The sequence below is a fragment of the Pongo pygmaeus genome, chromosome 7 (genome assembly GCF_028885625.2).
Source record: "Pongo pygmaeus isolate AG05252 chromosome 7, NHGRI_mPonPyg2-v2.0_pri, whole genome shotgun sequence".
In the NCBI taxonomy this organism is placed as follows: Eukaryota; Metazoa; Chordata; class Mammalia; order Primates; family Hominidae; genus Pongo; species Pongo pygmaeus.
Genome location: NC_072380.2, coordinates 25,438,038 through 25,453,194, shown reverse-complemented (window position 1 = coordinate 25,453,194; position 15,157 = coordinate 25,438,038). Strand labels below are relative to the sequence as shown.

The 15,157-nt window shown below is 40.8% G+C and overlaps 1 protein-coding gene across 3 annotated transcripts in view; it reads right to left on the bottom strand.

The window, feature by feature from the left end:
* The window catches only part of DOCK5 (dedicator of cytokinesis 5), a 239,090-nt gene that overhangs the window by 74,050 nt on the left and 149,883 nt on the right, over positions 1–15,157 (bottom strand). For all 3 annotated transcript variants that reach the window (XM_054498518.2, XM_063669373.1, XM_063669374.1), the window contains exons 19-25: positions 11,809–11,906; positions 11,459–11,548; positions 9,963–10,063; positions 7,794–7,928; positions 3,159–3,270; positions 2,336–2,406; positions 1,637–1,743 (exon numbers count right to left, since the gene is read on the bottom strand). In XM_054498518.2, the coding sequence (XP_054354493.2) occupies positions 1,637–1,743; positions 2,336–2,406; positions 3,159–3,270; positions 7,794–7,928; positions 9,963–10,063; positions 11,459–11,548; positions 11,809–11,906 (714 nt within the window). The remainder of the gene's footprint in view (positions 1–1,636; positions 1,744–2,335; positions 2,407–3,158; positions 3,271–7,793; positions 7,929–9,962; positions 10,064–11,458; positions 11,549–11,808; positions 11,907–15,157) is intronic.

Here is a 15,157-nt window from a genome sequence, read left to right as displayed (position 1 = left end):
CCCCTAAAGAAAAAGGCTTGGCCAGGTGCAGTGGCTCATGCCTATAATCCCAGCACTCTGGGAGTCCAAGGTGGGTGGATCACCTGAGGTCAGGAGTTTGAGACGAGCTGGCCAACATGGTGAAACCCTGGCTCTACTAAAATTACAAAAAAAATTAGCCGGGCATGGTGGTGCACACCTGTAGTCCCAGCTACTTGGGAGGCTGAGGCAGGAGAATTGCTTGAACCTGGGAGGTGGAGGTTGCAGTAAGCCAAGTTCGTGCCACTGCATTCCAGCCTGGGTGACAGAGTGAGACTCCATCTCAAAAAAAAAAAAAAAAAAAGAGAGAAAAGGCTTGCTTTATCATGTTTGCCAATTACCCTGGTGTAAATACTTCCACCATCATCAATTTCCAGCTACTAATGTGATATCACTGAACGTGGGGTTGAGAAGGGACGCATGTAACCAGCTCTCCTGTGGCATCCAACACATTGCTGTTTCCCTGTCCCCTGGTTTTTAAGGTCATGCAATAAGTATAGATTAAAGAAGAAGAATTTCTTTTAAAAGGGTCATCTTTTTCCTACTTGCTTGTTACTTCCTGAGGTTCCTGTTTTAAAGACAAAATTCTCTAATTAATGAACCACTTGCAGATTGTTCTAATTAAAGATTAAGGAACACATGATTTTGCTCTTTTAGGAACTGTTGGAAATACTGAGCTGATTTTAGATTCTCCTTAAAACTGCTCTCCCAGGAGGTCCTTACATACAACTGGCAACAATATTAATGTTGCCAACAAACAACTGGCAAGAATATTAATGACATTTTTAAAAAAGAAAAGTCAAGTGCTGACTGGGCATGGTAATTATGCCTGTAATCCCAGTACTTTGGGAGGCCAAGTTGGGCAGATCACTTGAGATCAGGAGTTTGAGGCCAGCCTGGCCAACATTATGAAACCCCATCTCTACCAAAAATACAAAAAAAAAAAAAAAAAATTAGCTGGGTGTGGTGGTGTGCACCTGTAATCCCAGCTACTCAGGAGGCTGAGGCAGGAGAATCACTTGAACCTGGGAAGCAGAGGTTAGAGGGAGCTGAGACAGCACCACAGAACTCCAGCCTAGGTGAGAGAGTGAGACTCCGTCTTAAAAAACAAACAAACAAACAAACAAACAAGCCGGACGCGGTGGCTCACGCCTGTAATCCCAGCACTTTGAGAGGCCAAGGCGGGTGGATCATGAGGTCAGGAGATCGAGACCATTCTGGCTAACACAGTGAAACCCCATCTCTACTAAAAATAAAAATAAAAAAAAATTAGCCGGGCGTGGTGGCGGATGCCTTGTAGTCCCAGCTACTCGGGAGGCTGAGGCAGGAGAATCGCTTGAACCTGGGAGGCAGAGGTTGCAGTGAGCCGAGATCACGCCACTGCACTCCAGCCTGGGTGACAGAACGAGACTCCGTCTCAAAAACAAAAAAAAAAAAACAAGAAAAAACAAACAACAAAACTCAAGTGTTAGCTGCAGAAATGGGGCTGGCATCTCAGCATGCAGCAGCTTGTTTTAGTTTTTTTAGATGGAGTCTTGTTCTGTCACCCAGGCTGGAGTGCAATGGTGCAATCTCAGCTCATTGCAACCTCACACAGCAATTTTTGAAGGAGACTTACCTGACTGTCGAAAAAGAGTGCTCTCTACTATCTTGGTCATGCAGTTAAGTTTCTGCCGAACCAGCTGGTTGTCAGGAATGCTTTGAATGAATTTGCAGAAGAGCACGCTGGGAGAGAAACCTCAGGGTTAGTAGTGTCTTCGTTCTGCCAAATTGAAGGCATCATTATAAACTTTTCTCCTCCACTCTGAGATTTGGGCATGGAGAGATTTACCTGGAAAACTACAAAATGACCTGAGAGTTTATGACATGGCAGCAAGGGAGACTTTATCCTCACTTACTGGAGGGCTCTGCCTTAGAGCTGAGTATTTAAATTGCCAAAGAACACACATGTCCATCATCGCTTTCCAGACCCGCCTTTATGAAAATGGCTTTCTTGGTAACTCCATTCTCATGTTGATTGCAGTCTGACTTTGCACTGCTGGGATACTTAGGGGTAGGGCTGGAAGCATGTCATTTATACACTATCTTTTGTCATCGATTTTATGTCTGCATGTCTTGTTTTCCCAGAGAAAGTGCAAACCTCTCTCAGGGCAGGTTTTGGATGTTCTTTTGCATCTTCCACAGAACTGAGCACAAAAAGGTATTCAGTTAATACTTCTTAGAAAAATAAAAGCCAGGTGTAGCAGCCCAGGCTCCAGCCAAGCAAGGGAGCTGTTTCTGTTAGAGTTAAGGAATAAAATTTTGTTTTGCTATTTACCTGAGCTCAACAGGATCAAATACAAGTTTGACGTCATTAATTATGCTAGGAAGGTACTTCAAAGCTGCCCCCTGTAAGAAAAACACCAAAGGCAAATTCAGTTGCCAGGCAAGACAAATACAGCATTTACTGCTTGATCCCAGGAAGAAAAGGCTGTGCTTGGAACTTATATAGGGAACTGGACACAGATACCCTTACAATAAAAAGGAAAGCTGGCATTGCTCTACACAATCTCCTAAAATGCTTTTCCTGAAGATGCCAGGGGGTACAGCTTTCTGGTTTCTACTGCCAGCAGGCTCTGTCCACTTGGAGTTCATTTCTCTGCCTAAGGAGGTGGTTAAATTCTTGAAGTCTCTCTTGCAACATGGTCATAAAGAGCAAAAAATAAATATTAATAGTAAAGTTCACATTTGAGCCTTCAGGGATTATGTATTTCATATTTTCTTAAAAAATTATGATAATAAAGATGGTGACTTTGCACTTCTGGGTAAAATGGACAAAAAATAAAAAATTGTCACCTGTAGTAGCATTGGGATCAGTTTGCTGAAATCATGGGGTCAAACAGGGTTCACAATGGCCTTTCAAGGGATGTCTAATTGGGTAGCTTGTCTTTGGCAAATTGACATTTGAAAATACAAGCATCTGTAGAAGTTAAAATGGATTTGTTTTTTTCCTTTATTTTCTGTAAGTCATACTAAAATTCATAAGCTATCCATGAACCATGATTCATTCTGTTTCTCCCTCGGGATGGCCAATTCTAAGTGGTCCCAAAACATCCTTACCACAGCCTAAGAAGGGTTACCCACGATGACGCCAGGCTGACCTTGATCTTGACAGCTTCCTCCAGAGGCCTGTCCATCAGCATATTGAAAGCAAGAAATAACTGGCGAATTGAATTATTAAACTCATCTCCATCTTTGCTCTGGCCATAAAATCTTAACAGGAAAAAGAGAAAAGCAGTTGGACTTTCCATTGTTAAAAGAAATTTTAAAATAGATTTGTTGCCTCCCTCACTTCTCCTTCACTGTATCACCCTAACCATTCTGACTCACCTAATTAAGCCCCAGTCATCTGAAGTTTCAGGCAATGGGTTAGAGAAGCTGCTCAACCCAGAAAGGCTCTGATCCCCAACCCAGCCTACAAAACCATTTGTTCCAGTCTAGCCACTGAACTGCCCATGCTGATGCTGGCCTGCTCTACCACAAGGGCCTTCCAGGACAAGACCCCTTAGTCTTCACTGATACGTGCTTGCCTTAATTAAAGTACTCTACTTGTCTTCAAAAGGTCTGTCCATGAGCTCAAAAGTGGGTTCTTTCTCATAAGCAGAAATCAAGAGATATTTGGGCACTTTCCAAGAAACACAAAAGTCCCAAATGAAAGTGCATATGCACATATAATAGGTGGCAATTTCACCACTAACTGGTCAAGAATAGGATGGCTTGAATTCAGAATTTCATGCACACACTCAAACACACACACGTACATTTAAATTCATCTCCTCCATTCACCTATTCCTTATATAGTACCCAAAGAATACGAACTTCACTGAGATTGTTAATCAGAGGGTTAATGGTAATTCTCAATTCATCCATTTCAAAGAATTAGAAAAGAACTTTATTTGCAATGTAGTCCCCAAAGTATCTCAAAATTAACACACCTACAACAGAATTCGCTTGATTTCCCTGCTCAACTCTTAAGTATTACAAATGTCAGCAAACAGCATCACCTCGAACCTAGATCCACCCCAAACCTAGATATTATCTATGCTTCTTCCCTTTCTCTCATTGCCCCATCAAACCCAACAGCAAATCCTACGAGCTCAAATCAGTCCATTCTCTCCATCTGCCTCTGAGATGGGGCTGGAGTATCTCACACTTGAACCACAATGGCCTCTTAAAGTGGTCACTGGCTTCTACCTTTAGCCTTCAATAATCCATTTTCCATGTGGGAGATGAGATGATCATTTAAAATATAAGCCAGATTTTATTACTTCTCTAGTTGTCCCCCAATGGCTTCCCACTACACTTGGAATAAAATCCAAACTCCTCACTATGGCCTACAAGGCTCCACATCATTTATTATTTGCTGGCCACTCCCGCTCTCTCACTCGACACTGGGTTCTCGTTACTCCTCACGCATCCATATTTGGTGCCCCATAAGTCCCTGCCTGGGGCAGGTCCTACTCCCACTAACCCTTACCTGACATCTCTGGAGGCTGCTTCTTCATCTTTCAGTCTCGGCTTACATGATACCACCTCCTCCTCCACCCAGCTCAGCTCACATGATACCACCTCCTCCTCCACCCAGCTCAGCTCAGGCAGCCTTCCCTGTTGGTTCCACCACTCCAACACTGCCCTCATTTAGGGGTTGATTTCTTTACTCCTTGCCTCCCTGAACTCCATGGAACCCACATACACCATCACAGTGGGAGCCTGGTCACGTATGCTGCAAAAGCCCTGGACCAACGCAGAACACTTGGCACTCTGTGACTTAATTTTTTTTTTAAGTACTAATGGTAGGGAGCTAAGGGATTAAGATCAAGCTTCTCAACATCCTATTGGGGGCAATTTACAACTTTTTGCTTGGTGTTTTGCTGATTGAGGTGAACTCCAGCCAGGTAATGAGCTCCTAAGAGAGATTTAAGCTCAGATGAAGGCAACAGGGGGACCAGGGACCAAGTGACATTCCACTGCAGCCTCCAGACATGGCCAGTGCACTGAAGTGACCATTAAATCTAAGCAAGCAGAGGACGCACATTGCCAGTCTCTTCCCCAGCTCAGGTTCTTCTTTAATAACATATAAGGGATAAGTAACCACACGCAGGCCGTCACAGACAAGGTGTAATGAAGCAACTCTCCTAGTCAATTTCATGGGTCCTCTGTCGCCCTAACCTTTTGTTTTCCACACTCACCATCCTTTACTGTCCTATCTGGTGTCTAGAATGAGGACTCTGATGTGCTTCGACCAATGAAGAGGAAATGAACTAGTGAACCATCCATAAGAAAATACATTTTAATTTCACACTCAGGTTTTCTTTCTGTGGTTTAAAGGTGATACTGATTTTTGGACATCAGGGTTTACTATACAAACAAACTTTTGGGTAAGAGAATGTTCCCTTGGTAGAACACTCCATGCCCCAACCATTCTGAATACATGGAAATGTACCATAACTGGAAAATATAATGAACCAACTTTAAAAGAAGACCTTCTGAAAAGAAAGCAAATACAGAGACTGAGCATAAATTACGTGTGGGGAAAACACTACCTGCTTCCACGTGGAAAGGAGGGATGGTCATTCAGCCAGATGGGTTTCAAGTCATTAAACATTTTTTAAAAACAATTAGAAAGGTACATATTCATTTAAAAATTAAAAATATATAAAAAATAGCAAATAAAAATAGAATAATAAATATAAATATAATGCTGAAAGAACAAAAACATAAAGAATGAAAAAATAAATTACAACCCCGTCACATGAAGTTTTCATACTATTGACATTCCAGACCAGGCACAGTGGCTCACGCCTGTAATTCCAGCACTTTGGGAGGCGGAGGTGGGCAGATCCCTTGAGCCCAGGAGTTTGAGACCAGACTGGGTAACATAGAGAGACCCTGTCTCTACAAAAAATATAAACATTAGCTGGGCATGGTGGCGTGTCCTTTGGTCCCAGCTACTTGGGGGGCTGAGGTTGGAGGATCGCTTGAGCCCGGGAAGCAGAGGGCAGTGAGCCAAGATCGTGCCACTGAACTCTCACCTGGGTGACAGAGCCAGACCCTGTCTCAAAAACAAAAACAAAAGACCCTAAAAAACTAAAGAAACAACAGCAAAAAAACACTTTAGCATGTGATCTGTCCAGTCTTCTTTACTATACATATTTCAAATCTGTATTATTTTAAAAGGAAGATCATACTGTACTCATGCTTAATACCTTTGTTTTATCATTTAAGAATCTATCGGGCCAGGCGCAGTGGCTCATGCCTGTAATTCCAGCACTTTCGGAGTCCCATGCGGGGGGATCACGAGGTCAGGAGATCGAGACCATCCTGGCTAACATGTGAAACCCCATCTCTACTAAAAATACAAAAAAATTAGCTGGGCACGGTGGTATGCGCCTGTAGTCCCAGCTACTCGGGAGGCTGCAGCAGGAGAATTGCTTGAACCTGTGAGGTGGAGGCTGCAGTGAGCCAAGATCACACCACTGCACTCCAGCCTGGGTGACAGAGCGAGACTCCATCTTAAAAAAAAAAAAAAAAAAGAATCTATCATGGTCCTCTTTCCTCATTAACATACCCTACATTTGAAATGACTGAATGTACATACTTTCACATTCATTTTTGTCATACCTGATAGATTTTTTTTTCCATTAGATAAATTTCTAGATGAGGTATTACTGGACAAATGTGACACTATTTTCTTTTCCTTAAAAATTTTCTTTTTTGTTTCTATTCAGACTATCTATTTCTATCCTGAAGAATTTATATCTCCATTAGCATCAAAACTGAAATACAGGACCAATTTTTCCCCAATCTCATCAAAGGACAAAGATGCTTCATCTTTTTCAAATGTATAGGTAAAAGATGGTGTATGTGTGCATGCATACTATCAAATTCTTTTGATAGTATGAAATTTTTTAAAAAGTTTATTGACCATTTAAGTTTTTCTTTTGTAAATTACCTGTTTTTGTTTTCTATTAGGGCTATTTATCATTCTTTTATTGATTTATAAAAGCTTTAACTGAGAAAAGCTATTAGCCTTTCATCTGTACTATACGTAACCTTTTTGCAAGTTGTTTGCCTTTCATTTTATTTTTTTCAATAAACAAAGTTTCTTTTAAAAATACATATGCTCAATTCTACAAACCTTTTCTTTCTTCCTTAGAAAAAAATTTTAACAGTTTGGAAATCCAGCTATTTCTGAAGGGTAGGAAAGTCACTGGGGTTGTGAGTGTTCCCTGCAAAGGTACTTGCTCTTTTGTGGTTTCTTCTGTTTTTGATGGAACTGTTATGCTAGAAATCCAAACAGGGAATAATTCTATCTCTAGTGCTTAGTTGCCCAGGTAGCTAAGCATAGTGTCAACAAGGAAACACTCATCTCAGGAAACAACTCCTCCGAGATGACTGCTTCTTCTGCTAGCGACAGCAGATCACGATCCTAGATTTGCACACTCGATATTGTCATGAAGTCATCTGCTGTATTAGGTACAATCTTTCCATAGGAATCTGCTTCCCCAAGTCCTGAGGTCATTACTGCGCCAGAATTTTGCTGATCTACAAAAACTTCTCATGAGTCTTCTCCAACAGACATACAGCCCAAATCCATCTTCAGCCCTGCAGTTCTGAAATAAGGCAATTCTAAGAACTAACTGCTCACAGAGCTGAACACCAGTGTGCAGAGTGAGGGAAAAAGTACACAGAGTGACAGCTGATAATCTAAACATCTTCACTGCAGTTAACATTACCTCAAGTAGAGCACTCGAGATTGGATGATGAATCTAAACAAGTACTTCAAGGCTTTCAACGCAGCAAAAAGCAATTCAGTCTTGCTGGAGTCATCTGCATTAGCCACATAGAAGTTCAGTACCTTGGAGAGTTTCCTTAGAAGAAGGAGAAAGAAAAATTAAGCCAATGAGCAACAGAATACTCTGAGGCTTAGGTAAGTTATCTAAGAGGGGAACATGGCATACTGGAAGTAGAAGTCATAACTAATTATATCTTCTAGAATATGCCCTGAACAGCAAAATTAACTCTTTTCCAATTAAGTTTCCTCATCTGCCATCTAGGTTTGGAACTACCCTTCTCCTGAGAAATACTAGAAAAGGTTTCTTTCCCTTTGTGGGATTGAACAGGAGGGTTATGAAATGAAATGGTTGAAGTGACCCAAATTGCTAGGATATTTTAATCTCTGGTATGCAATTCTGACATCTTCAGATGCTCCCATAAAGGAGGGATTATGCCTGCCTACAGGAGTTGACTTAAAAGAAGCCTAATTCCTTTTATTCTGCCTCAACCCCTTGGGATCCATCAATATGGAGCCAGATAGAAACTTTATGGAGTGAAGAAAGAGGAGCTCAGTCTGACTCTCCAGAACATTCACGGTTCTAAGCATTCAACAGATAAAACTGTTCTGGGGTTATAGGTTGCTCTTTGTGTCTTTCTAGAGTTTTTGGGCTAGGAATGGTCTTCATTTTGTGCTATCCCTTAGACTTTGGAAAGCATTGATATTTTAATCTTAAACTTTCCTTCTGGGAATCCTTGAGCTTTCCTAGAATAATAATAATAGTTATAATAATAATAATAATAGTCATATATAATAATAATAGTTATTATTATTACTATTATTTAGATGGAGTCTCATTCTGTTGCCCAGGATGGAGTGCAGTGGCGTGATCTCTGCCTCCTGGATTCAAGCACCCAGCCGAATTATTATTTTTTAAAAAGGAAACATAGAATTGATCAAGTCTTGCAAGTAAACCCAGATTACTACCACCCGGAGTACTGCATTTGGCTCTGTATGATCACAGTGATGGGATTTCCTCATTTGTAGCTACTGCTCACCTGGATGTGAGGCTCCTGGGTGGAACGGCCACTGTCACTGGTGTACTTGCTGACAGGTCAGTGGGCAGCAATCTACATGATGTGGCCTAAGCCACTGTCATAAGAAGATCATCGACCAATCCAGCTACATTCCTATCACTATTTATCACATTCTGCATAATAACTGGAAGGCAACGGGGTGGGTATGGCAGGCACATACAATGCCACGGTGAGCTGAGTGCTCTTGGGAGGAATGCGGAGTGGACACCAGTTGCTTTCCTTAGTCAGGGGCCCATAAACCAATGACAGAAGGCAGGCTGCACTACGGAAAAGGTAGAGACCACTGCCTCTTATGCAAAAGATGGGAAAATGAAATCTTCTCATATCCTATAATACATTTTACAAAGCATTTGTGGTACGGGTTGAGGGCATGACCTTTTCTTCTATCAAAGTTGGTCTTGTTTAATTCACGGTTTGATCTCCTTGATGTCCCATGCCAATCCCACTGACATTCAACCTCTGAGATCCTGAGTTGAGTCATTTGCTATTGATTTTGCTCGGTTTTTTTTTTTTAAGATACAAAGTCTTGCTCTGTCACTCAGGCTGGAGTGCAATGGCATGATCACAGCTCACTGCAACCTTGACCTCCCTGGGCTTAAGCAATCCTCTCGCCTAAGCCTCTCGAGTAGCTAGGGCTATAGGTGTGTGCCACCACACCTGGCTAACTATTTAATTTTTTGTAAAGATAGGTTCTTGTTATGTTGCCTAGGCTGGTCTTGAATTCCTGGCCTCAAGCAATCCTCCCGCCTTAGCCCCACAAAGTGCTGGAATTGCAGGTATGAGCAACCACGCCTGGCCTATTCTGAATTCTTAAGGAGATTTCGCCTGATCCAGAAGGAAGGCCCTGATTTTAGCCCCCTTTCCAGAGTTAGAATACTTAGATGGTTCCCATTTTCCACCAGGAAGCTTAGAATAGAGTTCTGCCTTAACAGGCACATTTACTGAACATAGGTCCCTGTCATTTCTCAACAATCCAGCCCTAGAGTACAAATCCAAAGATCCAACAACATGTAGTTCCTTCAGATCATACTTACACATATGCCAAAGTGGCACTGAAGTGCTTGTAAATGTAGGTTTCAAGTACAGGATTAAAATGCTGGAACTTGATGTCTCCTATCAGTGAAATAATAAATACCTGCCAAAAGTGAAATAGAAATAGCAACACTGCACAATCCCAAGTATTCTGTCAACAAGCTGCATTTTAACATCTTGGTGCCTTCTTTCCTCTCTGGATCTTTTCTGCAGCATTCCCACTCTACTATTCCAGAGCTGATGTCAAGTCTTGAGGATTGTATTTATTTAACATAAATAGAGAGACTATTATGTGTCAGGCACTATGTTAAATGCTGTGAAGAAACCAATTCAAGCCAGCATCCTTGGCCTCAGGGAGCTGAGTATCTCAAAGACAGGGGAGTCGGTGCCCAGGTAACCTAAGGGGCAGGAGGAAGGAGGCTCTGGAAAGGGGTTTTCTCTAATCCTAGGATGCAGCTAATGAAAGATTCCATGACATTTTTCTGTGTACACTATGAGTGGCCCCAGTAACAACTTCACCAGAGTTTTATCTCCCAATTACCCCTTGTATATTCCCTTGCACCGCTATCAGGCACATGACCTAAAATTAGCCACACTACCCTGCTTAAGACAGAGGGGTCAAAAGCAAGGGGCATTTGGGATTTCCATCTATGCCCACTGGCCAGCTGCTATGTCCCTCAGGAATTTGTTTCCAGACCATGTCCCACAGCATCCATAACCACTGTCTCTTTCCCATAAACCCGAGTCCAACCAGTTGGATCTCAACTAGGTAGCATTTTCTTTCTTTATCTTAAACCTTAGCTTTAATGCCCTAATCATTTCCTAAACTGACTAGTTTCTCAAAGCTGGTGAATTCCCTAAAGCTGCAACTGACCTTCCTTCTTAGCTGTGGCATTCAGGTAAAATCCTGTCCTGAAATTTCACCCCACTGAGGTGAAAATGATGCTTGCTTTGGCCCTTTCAGCTTCTTCCCCTCCACCCTCACCTCTGGCCTTCCCAGATTCAGATATCACTTATCCCTGATCTGATTTCAATTCTTGCAATGGGTTGTAGGTTTAAGTGCTTTTTGTGTGACAAATTCAATTTTCTGCTGGGTTGAATATTCTGCCTAATGAGGCTCAGATTCACCTCTGACTTGTGAATTCCGTCTCCCTTGCATAAACACACCAGTGCACACACACATCCAACATGTAACAATGCTCCAGACAATGGTAATGTGAGTTAAAATGATTCCTGATTTCTAATAAAAATAAAACATCTTATTTTCTCTAATGAGAAAGAGTATATCAAAAAATGAGATCTAACAGGAAACAAAGGCCTGAAATATAAGTCATTTGTTTCTAATAGTACTTCTAGGAATTCAGCCTAAAACAGTAACCAGAGAGATGTAAACAAATATTTATGTGAGAAGATATTCACACAATCACTTGTAATAGTGAAATATTGAAAACTACAAAGTTGCAACAATAAACACTAGTTAATATGTTTAACTGCTTACCAGTGCATCAAACACAAGGAAGTCATAGGTTTCACTGTCTGACATTTCCATCATTATGTTAAAAAGTGCATCTAGTGTATCTTGCAAAAACTGAAGATAAGAAAAACAGAGAGACTATTTTGATGCTTTCATTCAGCTCCACACCACAGAAATCTGGGTACAACTAGGTTTAAATCAAAGAGGTTTAAAATAGCATTTTTAAAAAAAACTGGCACACTTGTTTAACAACGTAGATAAGTTTTATATTTACAATGAATGGTTTAATTTTAGATGTTGAACCAATTAGGTGTAATTGGATAGGTATATATATGTATGTATGTATATTTCTAACTATGAATATATAAACATACCTTAACAATCTCTCCTCCATCCACTTCCATTAACTTCTTGAGGTTGTGTTTAATGTTCTGGGAGTTGGAACGCCAATTTAACAAGCCTAACAGGTCAACTAGGAAGAATAACCACAAGCATTAGACACAGGTGAGACACAACAACCCAGACCGTTTCAGGACACAGCTAAAGAATTCTCTAGAACAGGTAATTGCTCTTAATAGTGGTTAATTCAAGATGCCTTATATATTCTTTTAATTTACTATCTCCTATCTAAGGCAGAGAAAACCTTGTGGTCCTCTTTTATGCTTCAAATAGAAAAAAAATTAACTATTAATGAATAAGAACTTAAAAGAATATCTGACTGAAACTAACATTTCTCAAATAATGACATCATGGTCATAAGAAGTAAAGCTAAGAAGCACGCTAATGTAACCTTCCTACTTTTAATTTGCTGCCTTATTTAACTTGTCCCTTATCACTACCTACGTCTGGGTGGATTCAGAGGGAAAGAGGAACATAGGTATGTGTGCATCTCTCTCTCTCTTTCTCTCTCTCTCTCTCTCTCTCTATATATATATATGCATTAATTTTTTTCAACATCATGACTGCACAGTAGATTTTATTTTTTCCATCTTTTAGATGAGGAAACTGAAGCTTTGTGAAGTTAAATTACATGTCTCAGGAGAGGTAGAAATGGGATTTTATTACATATTTATCTGATTTGAAAAACCAACTCCTTGCTACTCTATCATACTGTTTTCCCCAGAGTTCTTTGAAGAAATAGACAAGCAAATCAGACAGGTGGCTATTTCAAAGAAAAGGTGGAACAGATTCATAGCCCTTAGCATAAGTCTGGGATAAAAATCTTAAGGCATTTTTTGACTTACAACGGAGAATTTTGAAACTTTAAGCCACTTACAGCTTTAATAGTTTAATAAATGTTGAGCTATCAAAAATGTCAAAGGGGCTGAGAGCAGTGGCTAACACCTGTAATCCCAACACTTTAGGAAGCCAAGACAGGAGGATTACTTGAGCTCAGGAGTTCAAGACCAGCCTGGGCAACATGGAGAGACCCTGTCTCTATTAAGAATATACACACACACATATATATGTGTGTGTGTGTGTGTTTGTGTGTGTGTGTGTATGTGTCACAGAGAAACTGCAGTTATCTGGACTGTTACTGTATTATCACGTAGTTTAGTACATCAAGCTACTATTTCTATTCAGAGCACTATCTGGTAAATGTAGCAATATATACTTTTTTTTTTTTTTTTTTTTTTTTTTTGAGAGAGAAGGTCTTACTCTGTCACCCAGGCTGGGGTGCAGTAGTACAATCTTGTGCAGTGGTGCAATCTCACAATCTCGGCTCATTGCAACCTCCGCCTCCTGGGATCAAGCATTCCTCCCACCTCAGCCTCCAGAGTAGCTGGGACTACAGGTGCACCACCACACCTGGCTAATTTTTGTGTTTTTTGTAGAGAAGGGCTTTCGCCGTGTTGCCCAGGCTGGTCTTGAACTCCTGAGCTTCAAGCAAGCCTCCTGCCACAGCCTCCCAAATCCCTCCCAAAGGGATTACAAGTGTGAGCCACTGTGCCCAGCTGATATCTTTCAATCAATGAATTTGTAGAAATATATAAGTAGTTACACATGTGTATTTTTCATAGTCAAAGTGCTTCTTGAGGGTGTTTATCAGCTTGCCTATTGTTTAGGCCCTGGGAAGCCTCTAAAACTAGTGCCTACGGATTCCTTGCGTCCACAGAATAAACTTCCAATGCCACACGAGAACGTAATAAGGCCCCACCTATATCATTCCTGCACACTCCAACCACCACCATTCTCTTTTACCCTTTAGCAGTCAGAGAAATCCAATCACTACGGCCCTACCATGGCAGGTTCTGAAATATCTCTGTGTCTTTGTGTATATTCTTCCCTTTGCCTGAAATACCCAGAAATACTATGTATTTGGTAAGATGTACTTGGTATCTCCTTGACTCTTCCCATAGTTTTAAGCCATTTGAAGGCAGGAACCATATAGTGTTCATTCTTTTATCTCGCCTTAGTACTAGGCATCTATTAGGTGTTCAATACATGTTTGATGAAGGAATAAATGAATGAATGGAAAGAGAACCAGTAGCCCTAAGGAAACTGGTAATATGCTCAATCCAATCATCAATATATTCATTCATCCACTAGGCACCATCTACTTCCATATTCTCCAGCTGTTATTTCTGTCACAGGCTAGTCGAAGGTATTGCTCATTCCATCACTTGACTCATAGCTGATGGAGGAAAAGGATTTAGTTCCTTCACCCGGGGTGAATATTCACCCAGCAGCTTCAGCCCTGGCAAAGTACCCATCTATCAGCGCAGAGGTTTATTTCCTAGTGATACCTGCATGCCAGATCATTGCTCACACAGGAAAATATTTTGGCATCTGGTGAATTGTTAAGGTCTTAGGGCCAGGAGAGCAGTGACACAGGGTTACAGAAAGAGCCCCAGGCTTGCTGTGTTTCTAAGATTTATACAGGTTTATCCATGTAGCTCTAGCTAATTTTTTTTTCTTGCTGTGTAGTGTCTATTCAATTGTATGGGCGTACACAATTTGTTTATCCACTCTGCTGCTGATAAACACTTGGGTTATCTCTAGTTTTTTGTGCTATCATAAGCAATTCTGCCATGAACATTCTCATATGTCTCCTGGTATACAGGTAGAGCAGCTTCTCTGGGGTAGAAAACTAAGGTGGGATTTCTGGGGCATCAGGAAGAATATCTTCAACCATATTAAATATTATCCAAAGTCACTGTCCTCATTTTACTTTCTCATCAGAAATGTGTAAGAATTCAGGATATTTCAAATCTTCAGTAATGCTGAGTAAAAGCGCAAGTTACACAAGAATTCACACAGGACACAAGACTTCAATTAGACAGTTCAATTATTAACTACATTAATACTGTAGACTGTATAGTACTGTATACTGTATACTTGAAAATTGCTAAGAGAATAGATTTTGAGTGTTCTCACCACCGAAAAATAAGTAAGGTGGCATGCAAAAGTCGCCAGCTGCAGGAGATTACTGAGCACTTGAAATGTGGCTAGGGCAACTAAGGGACTGACTCATAATTTAGTTTATTTACATAAAATTAAAAAATGCAAAATGAAACAATATACCTTAAGGGCTACAGATGTGGCAAAACTATAAAGAGAAGCAAGAGAATGACAATCCCCAAATTTAGGGTAGTAACTGCCTTCTACCCTAAAGGAGAGAATTTAAGAACACATACTTTTAAAGAGAAAAGAATGACAAAGCTATTCAGACTCAAAAGGTTAAAAGTCACTGGAGTTTGTAACAAACAGATCTTGGAGACT